A 24,294-nucleotide genomic window follows, 5' to 3' on the forward strand; every position below is an offset into this window, starting at 1 on the left:
ATCTTAATTAAAATAATAATATTATTAGAAGCATAAGCTTGTGTTGTGTTTGGTATGCATTTTTTGAATGCATTATAGATCGATTCACATTCTCGGATGATAAAATAGTTGTTTTTATTGTCCGAGAATGCGAAATCGACATAGAATGCATACCAAACACAACTTAAATCACCATTCCATATTTGATGAACCAATTCAATTACTGGGCAACTTCAAAACATCCAGTGAATAAAATTTTACGTTGCTAATGAAGAGGAAGTAAGATGGGAGTCCACAACATGGTTTCAAAAAACTGACATCAAATCATAATTTGTCGAATGTTGATATCGTTCCAAAAACTAGGATTAGTACATTTTTGGGTCGATTCTTATTGATCTTGAACGGTTCTGATTCCAACCTCGATCAAAATCAATTAAAACCGATCCGGATTCTGATTCCAGGTCTTCAAACCATGGTCTAGAAAGGTTAAGCCAAACATTTGGGCAAAAACATATTTTTCTTGGCTATTATTGAATATAAGTATGATGATTTTTTTTTTCATATCATGTGTTTGGACATAATAATGATAAAATATATGTTTAATTTAATATGAAATAAAAATATATTACCTTTTTTGTTTCCTAATAAATCCATATATTTTGTATGTGATCACACAATCAGGTTGACCTTTGACCTAAGAAATGTATGAGGTTGGGACCATATAAGATTTTGTCTTGAGTCTTGAGTCTTGGATCTTTTTTTCTACCAAACACATATACTACTTGGTGGTCCAACCGTTCAACCATACTACATGAGAACCAAATCTAGTTTCTTCATTAATTTTTCCCTCTTTTTAATTGGAAAAAACTTTTGCCTTTTTCGATCTATTACTCCAGTCTCACATTGAAATGTTTCCATTTTATAGGGTGCACTCGTGTGTACTTTCAAATATTATTTATCCACACAATTACGCATAAATTGACAATGTTATTTAAACGGAATAGGTGGCACATCAGCATCCAAACTTGCCCTTAATAATTTTTCCGACAGGGAAGACAGAATGGAGATCTTTTCCCATATCAGGATCGTCTCCAGGGAGCCTAACGCCCAGAGTGCTGTCAGGTGGCATCCAGTGTTTGAGCTATGCCGCATACATCTTGACGCACGCCTAGGGATGTGTAGCCCAACGGCTAGCAGCACCTTGGGCGTGCTGGGCTCCCTGAAGACGAGCTAAGTTCTGTTTCTTACATCTTAATCATGCGAGATTAACTTTGACATAGACACACATACACACACTCTCTCGTTTTCTTGATCATGTGGTTTCCTTCTTGACAAATCATTTCTCATTCTATAATTGGTGTGGCGTGGGAAATTCTTCCCATACTGGTGGTGTAGGGTATGAGGTTTTAAAACAACCAATCAATGTCTGAATTAGTCCAATTTAGTATGTTTTGGGCTGGCTAGGATCTGTGGAGAATTGGTCAGCATCGGTTGAATTTTGCCTGAACCATAGAAACCCAATGCCAATTGGCCGCTCTGAAATGATAGGAATCAGGTTCGAGTTAGGTCGATTTCTTTGACTCAAATCAATTGATTCATTTGATCCCTTCCGATTTTTTCAAATAGTGGTGAGAACTCTCACTTACAGTTAATTGTCGGGAAAAGGTCACTGAGACATTAGGATCAAGGATTTTAAATTCAGAATCGATAATCGAATTAGTAGTTGTCAATATTGTTATGAATTAGATTAAAATCTAACGAAATTAGTCGTAAAATTCATAGAATCGACTTTTAAATATGAAATTCAATGATGTAGCCTTAGAAAAAGTAATATCGATCTTTTTCAAAACGATTAATTGAGATCAATCACAAGTTCATGGTTGATTTCAAACCATATCTGTCGATTCGATGGATCTGATTTTGATTTTTAAAATGTTGGACACTAGAGATACTTAGGCCCCGTTTGTAAACAAACGGGAACTTAGGTAGGGTAGGAGAATTGGGGTGGGAAAATTGATGTGGTACTTCAAAATCCCACCCCAATCTTGTTAGGTTAATTTGGGGCGGTGAACATACAAAAGCTCAGTGAACATCATTAGTTGCTTTGTCTGTTGATGTAGCACTTCAAAATCCCACAAAATCAGTGAGACTTTGATTACTATTTATGGGAAAAATAACTTTATCGTAACTTTACTTCAACATTTGGATCTGGATCCTCTACTTTCGAGCTGCCCCTACTTCCGTGCGCCCCACACACAACGACTGCCTTACCCCAGCTCAAGTAAGGCGCTCAGGTAGAGGGGGTAAGGTGGTCTTTTCGTTGCCTTGCTGTGTCTGGGGCGCACACAACAGTACTGGCAGCTCGGCAATAGAAGTGCCCTCAACATTTCCACCCAACAAAACTCCACCAATGTGTGAGCCCTATCTTCCCAACAATCTCACCCCACCTGCCCCCTAAACTGTTTTTTTTTTTTATAAATTTTCTCATGATGTGTTTTTTTATATTTAATCTGAGCCCAAGACGTACAGCCTTCTAACATGAATTATTACATTAATTGCTTAATAGAAAAGAAGTATAGTATTGATTATTTAAAAATAATATTAATTAAAAATTATTAATGTGTGAGTACGTAGAGTACCTTCCTTGCTTAGAGAACCCTCTACCTTAATTAAGAATAATATAAATATAAACATATCCCTAATAAAAGAAATTGATATGACAGCATTTATCTTTCCACATCACCACGTTCTGTTTGTCCTGTTTCATGATGGTGGGCTCCACTGCGTTCATCTCTCCTTAGGAAGAGGGATCTGAGGTAAACCATTCCTTTCCACCTATGATTTTATGCCACTTGGGCCATGCATGGAATGGCACTTTCGTAATTCTTGACCAAGTTTTGGATGACATGGCATGGCCAAGTGGTTGGGTACACGTCGGACTTGAGCTAAATATACAGGAATGTGTTTGATTTGACTGCAGATGAAGAGCTGAGAAGAGGATCGGATTTTGGGGAGACAAACATAAATATATTTCGTCTCTCTCCGTTTGTGGGAGAGTCAAAAAAGCGGAGACCACGGAGAAAGGGATAGGAAGACAGCTTGGCTTGGATTTCTATCCTAACGACCTTAGCGACGAATATCTTTTGGTGAGAGAAGATCTAGTGAGACTGAGATCGAACGAAGCTGCTCTCTCTCTCACACACTTATAGTCTGCAACTTTAATGGCGAATCGTCAATCACAAAAAAGTTAGTTTTTCCTTTCCTTTTCTTTTCTTTTTTTTTTTTTTTTTTTTTTTTTGGGTTTAGCTGGTTGTTGACTGCCATTAATCTTGGCAACTTCAAATGATTACAAGTTTTGCTTTGTCGGAGAAAAGTTTGAGGTTACTGGATTAGGGTTTATGCTTCGCGCCTTTTTTTTCTTCTTCTTTTTAGCTTCAGTATGATTTGGATGATCGGAGCAGATCTATAGGGTTCTGAGTTGAATTCTGGGATGATCGGGACGAGAGTGGAATATGTTGAAACATGAGGCTTCGGTATAGAAGAAATGGGGTGTGTGTTTGGAAAAGAGGTTTCGTCTGGGGTTGGTTCGGAGTTGAGGGTGAAGGAGAGGGAGGTTGAGAAGGAGAAGGAAAAGACTTTGTCTGTTCCATCGGGAAGGAAATCGCAGGGTACGGTATCAAAGATCGAGACCACTGAAGTTCAGAATGGGGAGAACCAGAAAGAGGAGAAGCAGGAAGGCAGTCAACGACCGCGTGGAGAAAGGAGAAGGTCGAAGCCGAATCCGAGACTTGGTAACCCACCAAAACATGTGCATGGGGAGCAGGTCGCTGCTGGGTGGCCATCTTGGCTCTCTGCCGTTGCTGGTGAGGCGATTAAGGGTTGGACTCCTCGTCGAGCTGACACCTTCGAAAAGTTGGATAAGGTTAGTTAGTTGCTCTCCCCACCTTTCCCCTAAAAGAAAAATAAAACTAAAATCATCTGGTCTTGTTTCTAATTGTTATTCCCTGATTCTCCGATTTCTTAGATTGGACAAGGAACTTATAGCAACGTATACAAAGCTAGAGATACTTTGACGGGGAAAATTGTTGCACTGAAGAAGGTCCGGTTCGACAATCTTGAGCCTGAAAGTGTGAAGTTTATGGCTAGAGAAATTCTAATCCTTCGGCGTCTTGATCATCCTAATGTTGTGAAGTTAGAGGGTTTGGTGACATCAAGGATGTCGTGTAGTTTGTACCTTGTATTTGAATACATGGACCATGATTTGGCTGGTCTCGCTGCAAGCCAAGGAATCAAGTTCACAGAACCGCAGGTTTGCTGTCTCTAACTCTTGAAGTAGATATTACAGTACATCCTGCATTCACTTTGATCCTTAGTTATGATGGTTTTGTTGCTGCCGTACTCTCTGTTTGCTTACTTTGTGTCATCTGGAATGGCAGGTGAAATGCTATATGCACCAGCTATTGTCAGGACTTGAGCACTGTCACAATCGTGGTGTATTACACCGTGACATTAAGGGATCTAATCTCCTGATTGACGATGGTGGAATGCTTAAAATTGCTGATTTTGGGTTGGCATCTTTCTTTGATCCCAACCACAAGCACCCCATGACTAGTCGGGTCGTCACACTGTGGTATCGACCACCTGAACTTCTTCTAGGGGCTACTGATTATGGTGTAGGTGTGGATCTCTGGAGTGCAGGCTGTATTCTAGCTGAGCTTTTGGCTGGAAAGCCGATAATGCCAGGGCGTACAGAGGTAATTTTGGTGCCTGCACTACCTTATACAGTAGTGTGTTTTTATAATTCTATATCCTATATTTTCCAAAATGTTCCTTTCAAATCACATTGGGAGGTATTAGATGTTGGTAATTCCATTTTGGAAGAATTGAAGTTGTATTGGTCGATGTTTTTGATATTGTAGGACACTCCCTCCCCCCCCCCAAAGAAAAAAAATATCCTCCCATAATCCCATTGCCTAGTAGTGCATATTACATACTAAACTTGGCAGAATCATGCTCGATGGAGAAGATATCGGAAAGAATTCCATATAATTTTCCTCTTAACTTGGAGGAAGCAAATTATTGGGAACTCTTTAGCTGGATTTTGATCTTTGAGTAAAAAAACAAGTTAATCAGTCAATGCAGAGTTATGTTTTCTTGTTTCAAATATGTTATGTAATAAGATCTAATGTCATGAATTGTTGGAGCTCAATGCTATTGACATCCTGCACTGGGTTTTGTGTCTTGTTTGTAATGAAAGTGATTCTTTCCTTGGTCTTAGCCTGTAAGTATAGGATACTATTAATTTCTTAATTGTCATTGACCTTCTTCTCTTCTGATATTTAGGTCGAGCAACTGCACAAAATTTTCAAGCTATGTGGCTCACCTTCTGAGGAGTATTGGAAAAAGTCAAAGTTGCCCCATGCAACCATATTTAAGCCCCAACAACCATACAAAAGATGTATAGCAGAGACTTTTAAGGACTTTCCACCATCATCTCTCCCACTAATTGAAACTCTTCTTGCAATTGACCCGGCTGAACGTTTAACTGCTACGGATGCATTGGAGAGTGAGGTAATTTTTTATTTTGTTTCATTTTTTCTTTTACTTAGTTTTGCTTTTCTATTATGGTGATGCTGCAAAACAGCATCTAGCATGGATGGTTTTGTGGTATCTTCCTTTCTGTAAGCTAGGTTGTCAATCACATGTCTTTTGGTGTAATGCATGTTTTCCTTGATTAATCTTTTTGTTGGAAATCAATTAGAAAGTTTGTATTTTCCAAATCTCTGTACTGCATTTGTGTTTGTCCTGTTCTCTGTGATGGGAATGCAAGAGGCTTTTTATTTATTTATTTTTTTTTTTTTGGGGGGGGGGGTAGTACATGCAAGAGACTTGTTTGATTATGACACAAATGTATGGTCTGGAGGCATTTGTTCTGTTATTGAAGTGCTTAGTGCATACATCTATGTGCTTATAAATCTGTATGCTGTGGATCATAGTTATCAAGGCGTCGCCTAGGCATCCGGGCTCTTTCTTGGGTCCAAGGTGACAACACTCCTTGTTGACACTTCACGAGTTTACGTTGATTTTTTTTGGGGGTAAAAGTTTACGTTGATTTATGTTTATTGATCAATATGCGTATATTATATTCTCCTTTGCTTATTCTACATTTTTTTTTCTTATATATATCTGGCCATTTCTAGCATAATTATATAAAATTATCATTGCTATATTATATATAGTCATATACTGCATGCTTAGGGCGCCTAGGCACCCCTCCAATGCCTTGTGTTGTCTGGTCGCCGTGACAACTATGCTGTGGATAAGCCTTCATAGCTAGGATTCTCTTCTTTTATCGTAGTGGATGCTCCCAAAACGAGAGAACCGGGTGGGTGAGGCCTGAGGGAAGTATTATCATTGGAAATGTACCCTGTGCAACTCTGGGAAATCTTTTTTATTTTTTTCCCCTTTTCCCCCTTTGGGACTTGTGAAGGTAAGGAACATGGAATCTACATGAATTTATGTCCTTTTCAAGCAGTACATGGTGATTTCTTCTTCTTCCCCTCCCACCCCCTCTTAGGGCTGTCTCATGCTGTCTATCGTTCAATTCAAAATATCCAAGAAACTACGACAGAATTTTGGTGAACAATTTTTGAATTCTTGGGCCAGGGGAAGGCGAGCCACTAATGAAGGTTGTGGAAGCCAACAAATTCATATCTCTTAAAGGCCAGATTTGGTGCTTTTGCACTAGATTCTCCTCAGTGATGGATTTGAGGTCCCAGGTACTTTAACTTAATCCTGCAATTATAGGCCTTGGATCACCCGCTCTGATGTGTATGTTGATGGATGGAGACCAGTACTCTGTTGCAAACAGATTCTTTGAAGGATCTTGTAGGAAGTTTTCTCTCCCCTCATTTTTCCCTTCTTGGGTAAGTATTCAATTTATTGATGGAAATAGAATAGTGTATAGAAATAATGAGGAAGGGACCAGAATCTCCTTAGCCAGAAACCATAAAAAGAGACTAAGAGAGCTGAACTAACACAAACATATATAGGAGCATTCACCCTCCACAGCAATTCTTGGCCTAACAACATGTTACCTAGTAAGAATATCGGCTTAGATGATCTTAGCCCCTAGTGAAATGAGACCGAAATGGGGGGGGGTTATCAAATGACGAATCTGATGAACAAACAACAACAACTCAGCCTTATCCCAACTAAATGGGGTGGCTACATGGATCCTTGCCCTCCAATCATCTCTATTTGAGGTCATACTTGATACAATGCCTAAGCTATGCATATCTTTCCTCACCACTTCTCCTAGGGTCATTTAGGTCTGCTCCTGGCCCTTTTAGTTCCTTCATTCTGAATCAAATAACTCCTCCGTATTGGAGCATCCCAAGGCCTCTGTTGAACATGGCCATTCCACCTCAGACGACTTTCTTATAGCTTATCATGTATTAGAAGTACTCCCAAATCAGCTCTAATATGATCATTCCTTTATTCTTTTTAGTTTTGCCACACATCCATCTCAATATCCTCATTTCCGTTACATTGAGTTTATCTACATGATGCTTCTTAACTGCCTAACATTCTGCACCATGCATCATAGCCGGTCGTATAGTGTCCTATAAAATTTTCCTTTTAAGTTTTAAAGTGTTGATATATACATTGACGCTGTCCTTCCCTAACTATTCGAGCTTTTAGGTGAAACGGTAGTGAACATGGTATCAGAGCAGGGAAGTCAAGTATTCGACTCCTGGGAAGTGCATTAGAAGAGTTTTCCTGACATTTCTTCTCCTTAGGTGCCACGCGAAGGAAATGTTGCGTGAGCTCCATGTGCTATAGGACCACGGGATCTTGGCTTGCATGTGCGAGGGAGTGTTGATGTATACATTGCCGTTGCCCTTCCCTAACAATGCGAGCTTTTCGATGAAACGGTAGTGAACATAAAGGAACTCCAGACGTACTAATCCACTTCATCCATCCTATTTTAATTCTTTGTGAAATATCATCCTCTATATCATCTTCTTTATTTATGATTGAGCCTAGATACCTAAAATAATCACTTTGCAGAATCTCCGTCTCATCAATTTTCACCACCTCATTATTTGTCCTAGTGTAATTAAAGTTACACACCATATACTCTCTGTCTTCGTTCTACTTATCTTATAACCTTTTGATTCCAAGATCGATCTCCATAACTCCAACTTGGCGTTAATCCTTGCTTTTGTCTCATCAACCAAAACAATATCATTAGCAAAAAGCATACACCAAGGAACCTCATCTTGAATGTACCTAATTAAATCATTAATGATACGCGCAAACAAATAAAAGCCTAAAACGGATCCTTGATGTCTCCTATTGTAATGGAGAATTTACTACCTTGATCCCCCACAGTTCTTATCCTAGTCACCACACCATCATACATATCTTTACTTATGTCCACATATTTACTTGAAACACTTATCTTCTCTAATAATTGCCAGATTAACTCTCTGGGACCAACATAAACTTGTTTTAGGTCAATAAAGACCATATGGAGAGATCCTTCTTGCAATCTCTAAATCTTTCCACGAGTTTCCTAAGTAAGTAAATAGCTTCTGTCATGGATCTTCCTGGCATAAAACCAAATTGGTTCTCCATAATAGTGTTTCTTGTCTTAGGCGAGCTTCAATAACTCTCGCCCATAATTTCATAGTATGATCAATAGTTTTGTGCCTCCATAGTTATTGCAGCTCTAAATATCACTTATTTTTATAAATCAGAACCACAATGCTTCTCCTCCATTCATCTGGCAATTTCCTTGTGTTCATAATCGTATTTTTTTTTTGCTAATGATCAGCAATGTATGTATTGATGATGAAAAGGAAAATAAACAGTATCACAGAGGTTGAAACTGGAGTCCTATGCACAGCCTATATCTGCATCCCAAAAGAAAGGAAAACCTCTCCTGTCCGTGAGGACCTAAGAGAACCTGTTATGTGGCCGACCCATCGCCTCCCAGTTTACCATGTTAATTATAAAGTTTGGCGAAGCATTCCATGTTTGAGTTGATTTTGTTCTAGCCGCATGATTGGCGAGTGCATCCGTCGGCGTGTTTCCTTCTCTGAAGCAATGGGTGAGTCGCCATTGGATGGTGTCCAGGAAATTAGAAGCTGTCCACCATTCCTGTAAGTGGTACCATGGAAGCTTATTTGATAGAACTGATGTAACCACCGATGCTGAATCGCACTCTACCCATAGCTTTCTCACCCGTAGGTTCTTGGCTTCCTTGATGCCAATAAAAAAAGCCGCAAATTCTGCCTTGTAGTTTGTTCCAACCCCTTGAAACAATGCAAAACATCTAACCACACCTCCAATGGTTGCGAAAAATCCCTCCAGCACCTGAGGATCCTGGGTTCCCAAATGATGATCCATCAATATTTAGTTTCCACCAGCCCACTGGTGGTTGCCGCCAAGTCACCTCCACTACTCTTTTACTCAGAGACCTTGAGATTGTTGCTCGAAGAAATCTTGCGAAAACCAGCTCTTTAGCCGAGTTAACATGCACTTTCAAAACACGTGTACAATCTGTAATTTCTCTAAGGCATCTCATAACGACTTGCCTTGGAGTACTTACTCGGTTATCATATTTTCGTTTATTTCACTCCAACCAAATTTGTTGACAGGTGATAACAAGAAGCGCCCTCCAGATGCTTGGCAGGGATACTACATTGGATTTTCTCCTCCACCATGAGAATAAAAGCTCCATTGATGGGAACCCACTCCAATTCTCCTCAAAGAATGAGAGAATTTCCTTCCATACTAGGCAAGAAAAGTTGCAGTTTAAGAAAATATGCAGCCCCGTTTCATTTTCTGAATGGCGTAACTCACATCTAGAGACCAAAGGAACTCCACGCCGGCGTACTTTGTCATCCGTGGGGAGAGCCTTGTGCACCAACCGCCAACCGAATAGGGAACTGCGTGGGTGCAAACCATGCTGCCATACTGCCCAAGTCCTCGCTGGAGTCGTTGCCTTTTTCCTGATCTCGTTCCATGCCGATTTGACCGTGAACAGCCCAGTCTTAGTGTGCGCCCACATGCAAACATCCCTTCTATTTGTGGCTGTAATACCCAAATTCAAGATCTCATTTATCACCTCTTGGAACGCAAGAGATCCTACCTGAGGAAAATTCCACCTGCTCCCTTCTAAAAAACCTGAGATCGTGGCTGAAAGATTTCTTGGAATTTGACTAGGCTGCAGGAGATCCTCAATGGATTGATTCCCCATCCACTTATCGTACCAGAAACAAATCGTGGCTCCATCTCCCACCACCCATCTCTCCGATGAAAGAATAAAGTCCCACACCTTTCTTACACTAGGAAGAACCGAAGATGGACCCATAGACTTCCTTAAAGTGCCATCTTTGTTGACAAACCTTCCTTTCAAGAATGCAGTGAGCTTTGACTTTGAAGTTTTAATGGACCATGCAAACTTTGCAATCAAAGCCAGGTTAACATCCCTCATTCGACGAATACCAAGTCCTCCTTCTTTTTTAGGTTTGCAGAGACTATCCCATTTCACTGTTATGGCTTTGGACTTATCTGGCTCCCCCGACCAAATAAAATTGCGAATCCAGCGCTCCATAAGATCTATGGTTGATGCAGGCCATAAGTAAATGGAAAAATTATGTATGGGAATATTGCACATGACTGATCTTACTAGCTCCACCCGACCTGCCATGGAGAGAAGGCGGCCCTTCCAGGCAGCTAATCTTTTCTTAAAAAGATCTATTAACGGCAAAACCGACTCCTTTTTAACTCTTCCTTTTACTAGTCTTATCCCCAGGTATTGTGTGGGAAAGGAGCATATAGGAATTTGCAGCACTGTTGCCAGTTTGCGTGGTGCAGAGATTTTCTCTTTAAAAGCCTTGCTTTTAGTCAGATTAACCTTTTGGCCTGAATAGTCCTCATAGTCCTTTTAAAATTTCATCACCCTTCGAACTCCCCGCATCTCTGCCTTCATGAAAATGAAAAGATCATCAGCATAACATAGATGGGATGGGGTGAATACCTGTCGAGGTCTAGGCAGCGTTTTAATGCCACTGGAGGCACGAAGAGCAGATATGCCACGGCATAAAGCTTCCTCTGCAAGAATGAAAAGTAATGGAGATAGAGGATCTCCTTGTTTCAACCCTCTTTCCATGCCAAAGAACCCCATTGGACCTCCATTGATCAGCACTGAGATCCTAGCCGATAACATGATCTGATGAATCCAAGAAATCCATAAATCAGAGAAGCCAAATCTTTTGAGAACATCAAATAAAAAGCCCCATTCCAGCGTGTCGAACGCCTTTTGAATGTCCAGTTTCAAACCCAGACCACCTCCTCTACACCTCTTATGCATTAAATTGGTTAACTCTGAGGCTACTCCAATGTTGTCAAAGATGACCTTGCCCTACTGAAAAGCTCCTTGCTCCGGCGAGATTAAGACATGTAAGATGGATGATAATCGAGTTGCCATAATTTTTGGTATCAATTTGAAGAAGAAATTACCCATGCAGATTGGGCGGTACTGACCAACTCTATCAGCATTTTCCACCTCAGGAACCAGGCTTAAAAAATTATAGTTAAGCCCCTTCGTGACCAACCCTTCCCTGAAAAAATTTTGGACCCCCCTACAAACATCCATGCCTACTATATCCCAACATACTCTAAAAAAGGTACCTGGAAAACCGTCTGGGCCTGGCGAGCTGAAGGGATCCAGGTTAAAAACTGCAGCTTTAACCTCATATGATGAAAGTATTTTTGTCAGCATTTCATTATGATCGGCTGAAACCAAAGACGGAATAATCTCAAGCAACTCATTCTTCCTGATCGACTCCCCTTTCTTGAAAAAAAATTCAAAGCGAGAGACAATGTGGGCCCCAATAGAAACTGCATCTGTAAGAGGAGTGCCATCCTCCTTAAAAATTTTCCTAATGGTGTTCCTGGCTCTTCTAAGCTTGGTGGATAGATGAAAATACTTAGTGCATCTATCCCCAAACTTAAACCATTTCTCTCTTGACTTTTCTCTCCACAAATGCTCCTGAAGCAACACAGCCTTATCGTACTCTTTTCTTGCATGGGTCTCCCTATCAAACAGCTCCTCCGAAAAGCCTTCTACCTCCATTCGATCAAGAACTGATTCCAGGCAAGATTGAGTTCTTTGGACTTCATGATCAACATGTGGAAACATCTCCCTTGCCCATGCTTTCATGGGACCCTTTAGTCTTTTAAATTTTTGAGACAAACAAAGGAGATCCTCTAATCGGCTCAGCCCACAAGGTATGCACAAAAGATTTGAAATGCTCGTTTTCAGTCCAGAATCGCTGAAATCTAAATGGCACATTAGCTGGCCGAGGTGAATCCTCACATAGAACTAGAATTGGAGAATGGTTCGAGGATCCTCTCGCTAAAACCTGCTGAGCACTGCAAGCATATCGCTGCCACCACGCGTCGTTGCATAGACTACGGTCCAAGACAGCACGGACATTCCCCACTCTACGGTTGTTTGACCAGGTGAACCTTTTGCCTGAGGAGGGGATCAGAGATAGCGACGCCGAGTCAATCATTGCTGCAAATTCCTCTGCAGACCCCATGTTAAAACGTCCAGGCCCTCTCTTGTCTGCTGCATACAGATAAGCGTTAAAGTCTCCGAGCACTAACCACGAACTTGAAATTCCTGCAAGGGAAACAAGGTCACACCATAGTTGTCGTCGTAAAGCTCGGAAGCAGCTCGCATGAACCACTGTAATGATGCTTTTGCTTCCTTGAGTTTCCACTTGAAGGGTGATGTGCTGATCAGAATCCATTATAATGCTAGGTCGAGGTAGCCCCAACCTCCGCAGAAACCAAATGTTAGGGAGACCCTCTTCTCGATTATTGGAAATAATCTCAGCATCCATGCCTATAGCATTAAGAAAACCCAATGGACACTTCTCAGCTCCAACCTTAGGTTCCACTAAGCAAAGAAAATATGGAGAGGTTTCCTTCATAATTCCCTGTAGATGCGCGCGTGAACGCTGATTTCCCACCCCTCGGATATTCCAGAATAGGCACTTCATGTATTACTTGTTAGAGCATTGGTATGACACACATCATTCGCGTCCTCTCTCGGATCCCCTTGTAGCGTCTGATCTACTAAATTAATTTCCAAAGTTCCATGACGCCTTGAACCAGGTTAGATGTTTGATTGCAAAATATGCTTTTCTCTCCCACTCTTACGTTTTCCCACCTTGAGAAAAGGGGCAGCACTACCATTATTATCTTCTTGATTTGGAATTGAGTCATCATAGAGCACTACTGCCAAATGCCCATTGTTACGACATGTAACGGAAATAGGTGAGGACCTCTCCAACCGTTGCTGCCCATGAGAACGTTGCTCCTCAAAACCGCCCACGTGTTGCTGCTCAATAAACCGTTGCTCACCCTCTACAGAGTCGTGTAGTGCATGGAGATCCTTAGGCAAAGACTCCTTTGCCACCTCAAGATTGTTATAAGAGTCCACATTGGACACGTTTTGTGCATTCAATCCCACAGGGAGATAGGAGAGAGAGTCACTGACGTGAGAAATCGACTCCAAAGGGGATTCTACAATTGCCACGGGGCCATTCAAACCTTGATTCTCATCCAACCTTGGAGAGATTGGATCTGCTTCCACTAGTTGCTCCGAGTTTGACGTACCCACGGCTCCACCAACCTACACTTCCTCCGTCATCGGAATTTCTTTTCTCCGCCATTCCTTCCTTTGCCTGACAGTTCTCCCTGGAACACCTTCCAAGTCCGCGCCTGTAGTGTGACCATTCATCTCCAAATCATGACGAACACCATTAGTGCATGCATCGGGTCTGTGACCATAACCATGGCAGCTTGGGCATCTTGTAGGCGGTTCCTCGAAAACCACCTCTTGCTTGAACACAAACATCTCAGAAGAATCCTCTTGTTCTCGTTCGACATACACCTCTTCCACCCGGGGGAGAGATTCATCAATATCCACGCATACTCTCGCATAATGCCCGTAGTAAGAGTCCCTGGTGTGTTTATCAATTGCAATTGGCCGTCCTACTGCTTTAGCCATTGAAAGCAAAATGTCCTCATGCCAGTATTCTTGGGGTAAGTTAGGGAAACGGATCCAGGCCAGCCTATGAGTCATGGCTTAATCATGAACCCTGAATTCCTTTCGCAACCGTTGGAAGCGCAACAGCTGATTATCCACTCGGAGCGGACTTCTTCTCCATATAGTAGTCATATCCTCTGCATTGGAGAACCGAAAAATCACAAATCCCTTACCAATGGACCTCAGTGAAACCCCTTCTCGTAGAGGCCATTGTTGCGATGCTTCTCGAAGCCTATTCATCGTGGTGAACCAGAAGTTTACCCTCCCGAGAAGAAAGTTTTGCAGTTTGTCCAGTTGTGCCACATATGCCGCTTGAGGTATTCTAATCCTCGTCAGATTCCCATCCCTAATAGGCGATGGCAAGCAGTCAATCTCTGGAAGGCGAGGCTTCACCACTGCAGCATAAGACAACTGCTTTGCCACAATTTGATCCTCCGCCTGCAACGCCGGAAAGCCCAAAAAACCCCCCAAATCCACCACCGCCGGACCTCCTTTCCCTCCTGGATCATGCGCATCCATTCTCTCTCCTCCTTGTCTTTCACTTTCTTACAGCTTCATATTCCATTTAGTTGATTATGAAACCATCAACCACCACCGACTTTCCGGTATTAGCAGCTGCCCTTAAAAAGCTTTCTTACAAAGATAGTGGAAGTGGAATGGGTTCCAAAAGTCTCGTTCATAATCGTATTAAACAGCTTGGTTAGCCAAGATAAACCATAGATTCATAAGCTCTTCCACACTTTTATTGGGACCCCATATGGACCTAGTGCTTTACCTATTTTCATCCTCTTTAAAGCTTCTTTTATTTTAGGCACCCTAATTTTGTACATATTTATGACATGTGGTGTCTTGATGGGTAATGCAGCCTTCCGGGACACTATTTCTCGAGATGGCTTCATTTAGTAGGTTGTAAAAATAATCTTTCCATCTCTCCTTAATGTTCTCATCCCTAATTAGTACTTTACCATCTTCACTTTAATACATTTAACATGGTCAAGATCTCTACTCTTGTTTTCCTTCATTTTGGCTATCTTATAGATAGCTTTTTCCTCCTTCCTTTGTGCGCAGATTGTTATAAAGATCTTCATATTTTTTCGCTCTTGCTTTTCCCATATTCTTCTTAGCTTTACACCTGTTTAGATTCTCTACATCCTTGGTCTTTTTCCATGTCTTAAAACTAGCTTTTTTAGTCTTAATGGCTGCTTGAACCTCATCATCCTACCACCAAGTCTCCCTAGAGGAATGATGTTTTCCTTTGAACCTCATCTTTAGCTACCTTTTTAATATAAGTAGTCATTTCATTCCACATCGTATTATTGTCTCCCTCAAAGTCCCACTTTCCTTGTTTGACCAATTGATTAGTATATGATTTCAAGATATCTCCTTTTAAGCTTCATGATGTAGATAAACACATTGGGCTGAAATACAGCCTCAGAAGATGGGCTGAACCTGATCCGAGCTAATAACTAGCCGGCTGGGCTGGGCTGATTGGCTAGCTCCCATGGGCTAGGAGGTGTTATTAGCTCTATTTATATCCCTAGTAGAAGTAGGAGAAGTTTTTTATTAGTTGTCCTTTATTTCAGCAACATTGTACTAGCTAATTAGTACTTCTAATCAGCTTAAGAGTTCAGTTTTCCTAGTTTGAATTGGAGGTTTTTTTTTCAGTTATATAAACAATGTAAGGTTCAAAGCCTCCATATGATTTGATTAATGAATTTTCTGAGTTGCGTTGGCCTCAATGAGCTGTGAAATACAGTGGTGAGAGACCCAAACCTGAGATAGGTTGTCTTCTTCGAGTTCGTCCCTTTCCCCTGTTTTATGGCCACTTACACACTGATTTGTTTTCAGATCGATAGCTTCTGTTTCTGGTTGGTGCTTGTTAGTCGACTGCTCTTTCATCCTATTTCCTCAGGTGAGTTAAATCAGTGCTATAATATCTGATTTGCTACCCTGCGATACTCTGTTTTGAAGCCAATTTTAGGTCAGCCTTCACTATAAACCGGATAAGTATAAACAATAGTAGTATACTACTGTCCATGAATAATAAAAGAGAAATTGAGTGACTATACTGAATGTTTTAAGATGTTATGTTATTCATTTTATGGGCTGATAGAATCTGGTGTGGATCTTACAGAAACAATCTTGGAAGGGATTTTCAGCATATTTATTGCGTCTCTGGGTGTTAAAAACTGTAATGTTTTGATTTAACTAAAAATTGTGCTGTTAGTCAGAAATAGCACAAAATAATGAAAATAAATCTGGTTGTATGACTGGATTCTGCTTCAGCTAGTATATGACTTGACTTCAAGTTATATCTTTGCGGTTCACATGAGGAAATTGAGTTCCAGTTCTATGTTGACAGACATTTGTTCTTTAAATCCCTATCAAACTGATAATCTGAATATCAAATCCCAATCTACTCTGTTTTCTGTAAATATTGTCCCTTGAGTGACCTATTTGTTTTTTGTTTTGTAGTTCTTCACAACCAAACCTTATGCATGTGAGCCTTCAAGCCTTCCAAAATATCCTCCAAGCAAGGAGATGGATGCTAAACTGCGGGATGAAGAAGCTAGAAGGTAAGTGGTGTACAAAATCCAAAAGAGGAAAGAAAAAGGAAAAAACCCAAAAGAAAGTGTCCTAAATATTTTCAATGCAATATATAGGCTAAAACTTATAGTATGTGGCTCTAAAGTTACCTCCCCCCCCCCCCCCCTCAATGTATAATTACTTTTTTTTCTTGATATATAATGATAGTTTTTCGGATGAAAATTTCCCTTGGAACTGACTAGTTGCTTTCTAATTCATTTGTGATATCTGTTTGTGTGATATAATTACGAAATTATGAGATTTGATTGCGGTTAGCTTTTCCCATACTGATGCTATGCCATTTACTTTACTTGGCCAAGTGGTTGGTTTCCTGATCTTGATAGTCAGTACCTATCAATGCACATCATCAAATCCCCAATATGTTATACAACAACAACAACAACAACCATAACCTTATCCCAACTAAATGGGGTTGGCTACATGGATCCGATAGAGGCTATGACAGTAAAAGAAATAAGAGAAGTAAAAGGAAGTAAAAGGAAGAAGAATAGAAAATAAGTAAAGGAAAAAGTCAAAGCAGTAGTCAAAGCAGCATCCCAGGAACATTCCCCTACAAGGGGTTGGCTACACGGGTCCTTGTCTTCCAAACAACTCTATCTGTGGTCATACTAGGATCGAGCCCTACCACATGCATATCTTTTCTTACCACTTCTCCAATAGTCATTTTAGGCCTGCCCCTGCCTCTTTTAGCTCCGTCAAACTGAATCTGGTCACTCTTCCTTACCCGTGCATCTACTCTATGTATGGTCATATCTCTTTGTTACACTCCAAGTCTTCAAATCCTTATTGATTACCTTATTCTGCATTCTTTCTAGGTTGCCCATTACCTTCTAGCATTCCCTTCCCCTCTTAATGGTACCTTGAAACAGAATGAGGGAAAAACCTTTTTGTTTATATAATATGTGCTCCTAGTTGAATTGTTTCTCATGGGTGGGAATAGATGCAGATACTCTTTGTCATTTGATTAATTCCATTCTATATCTGAAAGATGAGATTTTGTATTTTGAATAATCAATGAATAAATGGAAATTGCTAGTTGTATCTCATAAAAATGTTTTTTTTTCTCGTGGGATTAACCAGTTCATTCCATTTCTTCTAGATAAAATTTCAGGTCATATAGGCAAATAGGGGACAGTTACAGGGTCTAATATTACATATAAGGATTCAAGAGCATCATGACATGTATCTGTGGAGGTGAAGTAGGGGTCTATAATGAATAATGAGGGCTTCTCTGGGGTTGCATTTCTCCAGGATTTCGCAGGATTGCATGAATTGATAAATGCACTAACGCATGTTTTTAATGAATAGTGACCTGATTCTAGGATCTTTGTTGTTTAGGTTAAGAGCTGCTGCCAAAGGCAATGGTGATGGTGTGAAGAAAACCCGTTCACGTGATAGAGCAGTCAGAGCATATCCTGCTCCGGAAGCCAATGCCGAGCTTCAAGCCAATCTTGATGTATGTCAGCTATACTGTTTTTTCCAACTGTCAGTTCTTTTTATCTCTATGTTATGGTTTGGTAAATATCTCTGTGGATTTGTTGAAGAACAATATTCTGTAGGCTTAATGATTTTCTTTTTCTGGAAAAAGATCACATGGAAGATAGTTTCAACTTTCAACTGATAATGATTACTGAGGTTATGGGCATCTGGGTGAGATTTAAATTACCACAGCCAGATATTTGGTCATTGGTGCGATCCTGGGGTTTGTAAACCCTGTTTTGGTTTGCTGTGGGCCCAATAGAATAATAGGAAACTCAATTTAAGAGTATAGTGGCAAAATAGTAAATATTCTCAGGCTTATAAAGGGGAGTGGCAGTCTCAAAATTAACCAGATTCTTCAAGGGGTCACTAGGAGGGCCAAGATCACCAAGAGAAATAGCATTTATTGAAGAGGAATAAACTTGGAATCAAAAGTAATTAATGGACATAAGGTAATTAGGGATAAAGGGAGGGTATTAAAGGAAGAGAGGGAATAAAATAAAGAGACAAATCCTGAACTCCTTCGTGGGTTCTCTGTTGGCTCCAAGATTTTAAGGTTAAGTTGATATTGAAGAATGAAGACATCTCTAGAATGCACAACAATCCAAATAGCGAACAAAAGAGAGGTGGTTGAGGACTGAAAATAAACCTGCGGTAAGCGAAGGAACCAGATCTGTCGGAAGGCATGAAGCTCAGCAAGGTTTGGATCTCTGGTTCAGCAAGATGGGTCGCCCTAAGGAAATAATTCAATCCCAAAATTTTCAGGTCAAACCGATTACCCACTAGAGAGTTTGAAGCAACTCTTCACAATTGGTATTATGGGCAGTTGCAGGAACAGGAGCAAACAGAGCAGTAATATGATGGGAGAAAAGAATAAAATAAGAATAAGAGAAAGTAATAGAAGAAGGAAGAGGAGGGGGAAACCAGAGGAGAATAATGGAAGAAGGGAAGAAAACTCACTGAAAAAGATAAGGAGTTGGTTGAAACTTGAAAGAGGGGAGAGGGAGAAAATCTTGCAACCAACAGTCATACCACACCCACAGAAGCAAACTCAATAGTCTTCTCAATTCAAATCTGTGTAATCGATGAGTACATCCCAACATATAAAGGAAAAAAAAAAGACTCCTAACTTGATTGTAATACTGAAACTAACTTGAACTCAAACTCTATCTCCTATGTCCTATGTGATTTAATCCCAAACAAATGAAAATAAAACGAAATGAAATTTTCAAGATTAAATAAGTCACTTCCAGCCTTGTTAGACCATAATCCTAAGTTGGCTCATTCCGTTTGGGTTTCCAATGCTGGTCATATCGGTCCAATCACTCTAGAGCCGTTTCATCAACGCTCCTTTGAAAGAACTCGATTTTGTCAAGTTTGGATGAGGACCAAAGATAACATATGAGTCAACTCATCGAAGGAGGAATGATCCCACTACCTTCTTGTGCTTGATTTTGAGGACTTCCTTGGCGTGATGAAGCTTCATCTCTTTGCAGACGTGCTTGAAAAAGTAGGTATTCACATACCCACAATCTTGCGCCATTTTATCAAACAATCATGGTTGTCCAAGAAGAATGTGATGCACCTTCAGAAAGAGGACGTCACATTGTACTGTATCCACGAACCCACAAATAGAGTATGTGAGCAAACATCTATCAATAATCTTGAGATTGGTGTTGTTCACCCATGCAACTTTGTAGGGATTTGGATGTGGCTCTGCCTGCAACCCAAGCTTACGAACAACGTCTTCAGAGATGATATTAGTGCAATTACCCCAATTAATCACCATGCTATAAAATTGGTTATTGCATTTCACTCGGGTCTGCAAGATACTGCTGCGGTGCCAATCTATCCTCAGAGACCTTGTTAGTGGTTAAAATAGGACGAAGAACATAATAAGGTTGTCGCTCCCAATCACTATCATGGTCGTTTACTTCACCAGGCTCATGCTCTGCTCCAAAGAAACTGTCTCGAGATTTGGTTGCTCTTCTGGGACAAGAGGTATAAGAAAATCCTTATCAATATTAGGTCTACCAAATGGTTGAGACATTGAGCAAAAACATGCTCGTATCCTTTGCATGTGAAACACTGAATTGCAACATGTGGCATCACAGGAGGTTTGTCAGAACCACGTTGAGGTGGAGACTGGCCGGTTTGGTTGTGCAGATGCCATAGATGAGCCGCTCGCCTGTGGTTTGTTGAATGACTTTACCTAGGGAAAAGACTGCTGCTGACTGGAGCTATCAACCCTACGAAAAGTGTCTGAAAAAGTCTTTTGAGTATAGGGCCTCTTCAGACTCTCTTCTACTTGATATGCGCCATATGCCACATGTGCTGTGGCCTCCATCGTAGGCAGTCTATTAGATGCTAGTGTAGCACTGATCTGAGGATGCAAATCATTGCAAAAGTGTGCCACCAATACCTCCTCATTCCACTCAAAATCAGATTGAGTGGCTAAATAAAATCTGGCCACATACTACTCAACTGTCATGCTATCCTTTTCAGTTCAAACCGCGCTTACCCACTAGAGAGTTAGAAGCAAATCTTCGCAACTGGTACTGAACAGGAGCAAACAGAGCTGTAATACGATGGGAGAAAAGAATAAAAGAAGAATAAGAGAAAGTAATAGAAGAGGGAGAGGAGGGGAAACCAGAGAAGATAATGGAAGAAGGGAAGAAAACTCACTGAAAATGATACGGAGTTGGTCGAAAGAGGGGAGAGGGAGAAAATCTCGCAACCAGCAGTCATGCCACACCCGTAGAAGCTAACTCAATAGTCTTCTCAATTCAAATCTGTGTAATCGAGAGTACATCCCAACATATAAAGGGAAGAAAAAGACTTCTAACTTGATTGTAACACTGAAACTAACTTGAACTCAAACAAATGAAAATTACAAGATTAACCCCAAAACAATTAAATGTGACTACCAGCCCTTATTAGACCAAAATTGCAAGTTGGCTTGGTTCCGTTTGGGTTTGGGTTTCCAAAGCTGGTTGTATCAGTCCAACCACTATAGAGCCACTGCGTCAGATGTGGTTCTGTGTTAGATACATACATGATTGGTTATTTGCTGATTTGTATATAATAGAATGTAGTATTGTAGTATTCTTTTTTAGTCATTATTTCGTCCTGCTGCTGCTCTGTGTTATCCGTTAATTGACCAATTCTACATTATTGTTGTCTCTTTCCTGTTGTGGCTTTCCAGTTTTGCCTATAAGGCTATAACAGGTCCAGTTGCAGTTCTTCGAAAAGTAAATGCTTATTTGCCTGTTTTTTAGTATTTAAAGATGAGATTATATCTGGTAGTTCTGAGCTCTTTCATTTAGTTCTTTGTTTAGTTGCGGATAGTTCCTCTATGGAGTTGCTTCTAATCTGGCTGTCATTTGTGGATCCAGATCCTCTACTGCCGAGCTGCCCGGCAGGACCGTGCTGCCAAGACACAGCAAGGCGGGGAATGACCGTCTTACCCCTGCTCGGGCAGGGGTAAGGCGGTCATTCGACTCATTCCCCGCCTTGCTGTGTCTCGGCAGCACGGTCCTGCCGAGCAGCTCAGCAGTAGATGATCCAAATTGGTCATTTGTCTCTGTCTTATATTGTTTGTAGTCTTCTTTGAGTAGACTTCACTTCATTCTTTTATTTCTCATCTCCCATTTGTTTTATTTTGTGAACTTTCTGTTTGTCACCATGGTTGATGTGGGTGAAATCTCTTCTAACAAGGGCATGACAACTTATAAATTCCTTTCCCTGTGGGTTCCTATTTTATTCATCTATTGTCTTTCTTCTTCTCTCTCTCTCTATATATATTCAACTTTTGATTCTATCATTGGCTTCATGCTATGTCTTATTTCATTTGTAGCCATGTTTGTTTGGCCAGAAAATAAAAAATAAAAAAAAAAGAGAAAAAGGTATCATAGGAAAAAAAGGGGAAAAAAAAAAAATAAGAGAAGTAAAAAGTTATTTTTTCTAGTATGTGTTTGGTTGGGCACAGAAAAGTCTTAAAAGGCAATTTTCTTCCAAGAAAAGTTCACTCAAATCTCATGGTTTTAGTGAGAAATTCCAAAGAGTGGAAAGAGAAAATTTTGAGTCACAAAACAATTACAAAGACCAAGACAAGTTTCTTCTATTTTGGACACAAACATCCATAAAATTTTTGTTTTCTCACAAACCAACCAGAATCTTCTCACTTTTGTTTTCTTCCATCCAAGTCCTGCTCTTAACCACATTCGGCCCAACTTACACTCCTTAGGCTACCTAGAGAGGTTATTCAATTGAGTGTCAAATAGACGACTTGGTTTGGCTAAGGTTCCACAAAAATTCAGTAGGAAGACTGAAAAGACACACTTGACAATTCTAAATTATCATCTGGTTAAGTGGTGTTTATTAGACTCCGGTGGGTTCTGTTACAAGGTAAGGGAAAATAGGAATTATGTGGTAAATGTCCTATGGGATTGGGTTTAGGTGGCCATGGCTGGGGCTGATTAAGCTTCAATGGCTAAGCTTAGGAGGTAGCTGTACCGCTGTGGTGGTGGTGGTGGTGGTTTGTATTGGAAAAAAGGAAGGAAACAGTTGCTCTTGGGTTTAGAATAGGTTTCCTGGGAATGTAAGGCAGAAACTAAAAAGTAATAGTAGGAAAGAATAGAGGAGAAAAAGGAGATAGGTTACCTTCAGAGGAACAATCAATCTACATTGCAGCAGCAATCTACTTGGAGCAGAAACAAATAATTTATGTTATTCAAATTTGTGCTTGGGGTACAGCCCTTTATATAGTTGCTAGGACACAAAATTGAAAGAACTTGCTAAAAGCAACTGGTGAACAAGTGGGCAGGAATCCGACAACCAAACCCATGGGTCATTAAGCTACGTATAATTAATTATGATACCTACACCTTCAACTTCAACTAAATCATGTTTCCATCCACTTAAACCTATTCTAGAGGTGCTACTCGGGGCAGGCTGGACTGGATTGGTGACTTGGTGTCAACCCTAGCCCCAGCCAAAGACTACATCTCCTCAATCCTATCCCAGCCCATCTGAATGGGGTTCCAATCTACTCCTCCTGAGAAAACTGTTGTTTGAAAATCAGGTGCTGTTGGGTCAAGCTAAGATTGAATTTCAGCATATAACCTTCAGTCTTGTTTATTCTGTGTAATATTCTATTTTATTAAGTTGTTATATATATATCCAACGAATGGTATTTGGTTTATACCGAAAAACGAGAACAGTAGTCAGTTTGAGCCAGAGCTAAGCCTGAGGCCTCGACCCTGAGGCGGACTTAGCTCACCTGCAGGCTGGTAACCCCCTGGCTCAGTCTGGCTAAAAATCATGGTTGGGTTCAGGCTGGCTCCACACAGGTTGCATGCCTGATCTATTCATTATTCAGAAACTATTGTAACCCTATTTTTTGTTGATAAATAATGGATATATAGGGAGAGTATAAGAGAGAAGAAGTACCAAGCCATGAGCTAGAGCTCACCAACAATAAAGCAAAATGAGAAAGAAAGATGAAAACTATATCTCACAAAAGAATGCCCTCCCATAGACATAATCAAAGATGATGTGTAATTTTCAAACCTAATGATTATATACTCCATTTCGATGGACAATTTCATTGCTTCATCACCTAATCTAGTGATGTAGATATGACAACAACAGACTCAGCCTTATCCCAACTAATTGGGGTTGGCTACATGGATGCTTGCCCTCCACTCAGCTCTATTTGAAGTCATACTTGATACAAGGCCCAAGCTATGCATGTATTTCCTCACTACTTCTCTTATGATTATTTTAGGCCTGCCCCTGGCTCTTTTAATTCCTTCAATCTGAATCAAATCACTCCTCCATTCCGGAGCATCCCTGGCCTCCATTGAACATGGCTATGCCATCTCAAGTGACTTTCTCATGGCTTATCATGTATTGGAGCTACTACAAATCCGCTCTAATATGGTCATTCCTTACTTTATGTCATAGCTAGTCGTATGACTATCCTATAGAATTTTCCTTTTAAGCTTTGAAGGAATACGTCGATCGTGCAACACTCCAAACGCACCTCTCCACTTCATCCATCCTATTTTAGTTCTTTGTGAAACATCATC

The 24,294-nt window shown here is 40.5% G+C and overlaps 1 protein-coding gene across 2 annotated transcripts in view; it reads left to right on the forward strand.

The window, feature by feature from the left end:
• Positions 1–2,958: 2,958 nt before the first annotated feature.
• The window catches only part of LOC122668007 (probable serine/threonine-protein kinase At1g54610), a 31,126-nt gene continuing 9,790 nt past the window's right edge, over positions 2,959–24,294 (forward strand). The window contains exons 1-7 of one of the 2 annotated variants that reach the window (XM_043864522.1): positions 2,959–3,225; positions 3,333–3,901; positions 4,004–4,288; positions 4,416–4,733; positions 5,323–5,550; positions 16,592–16,692; positions 18,062–18,179. In XM_043864522.1, the coding sequence (XP_043720457.1) occupies positions 3,524–3,901; positions 4,004–4,288; positions 4,416–4,733; positions 5,323–5,550; positions 16,592–16,692; positions 18,062–18,179 (1,428 nt within the window). In that variant the 5' untranslated portion in view covers positions 2,959–3,225; positions 3,333–3,523. Of the gene's footprint in view, positions 3,226–3,252; positions 3,902–4,003; positions 4,289–4,415; positions 4,734–5,322; positions 5,551–16,591; positions 16,693–18,061; positions 18,180–24,294 lie in introns of those variants that run through there. The other variant, XM_043864523.1, reaches the window with a different exon arrangement.

Source organism: Telopea speciosissima, chromosome 7, assembly GCF_018873765.1.
Source record: "Telopea speciosissima isolate NSW1024214 ecotype Mountain lineage chromosome 7, Tspe_v1, whole genome shotgun sequence".
Lineage (NCBI taxonomy): Eukaryota > Viridiplantae > Streptophyta > Magnoliopsida > Proteales > Proteaceae > Telopea > Telopea speciosissima.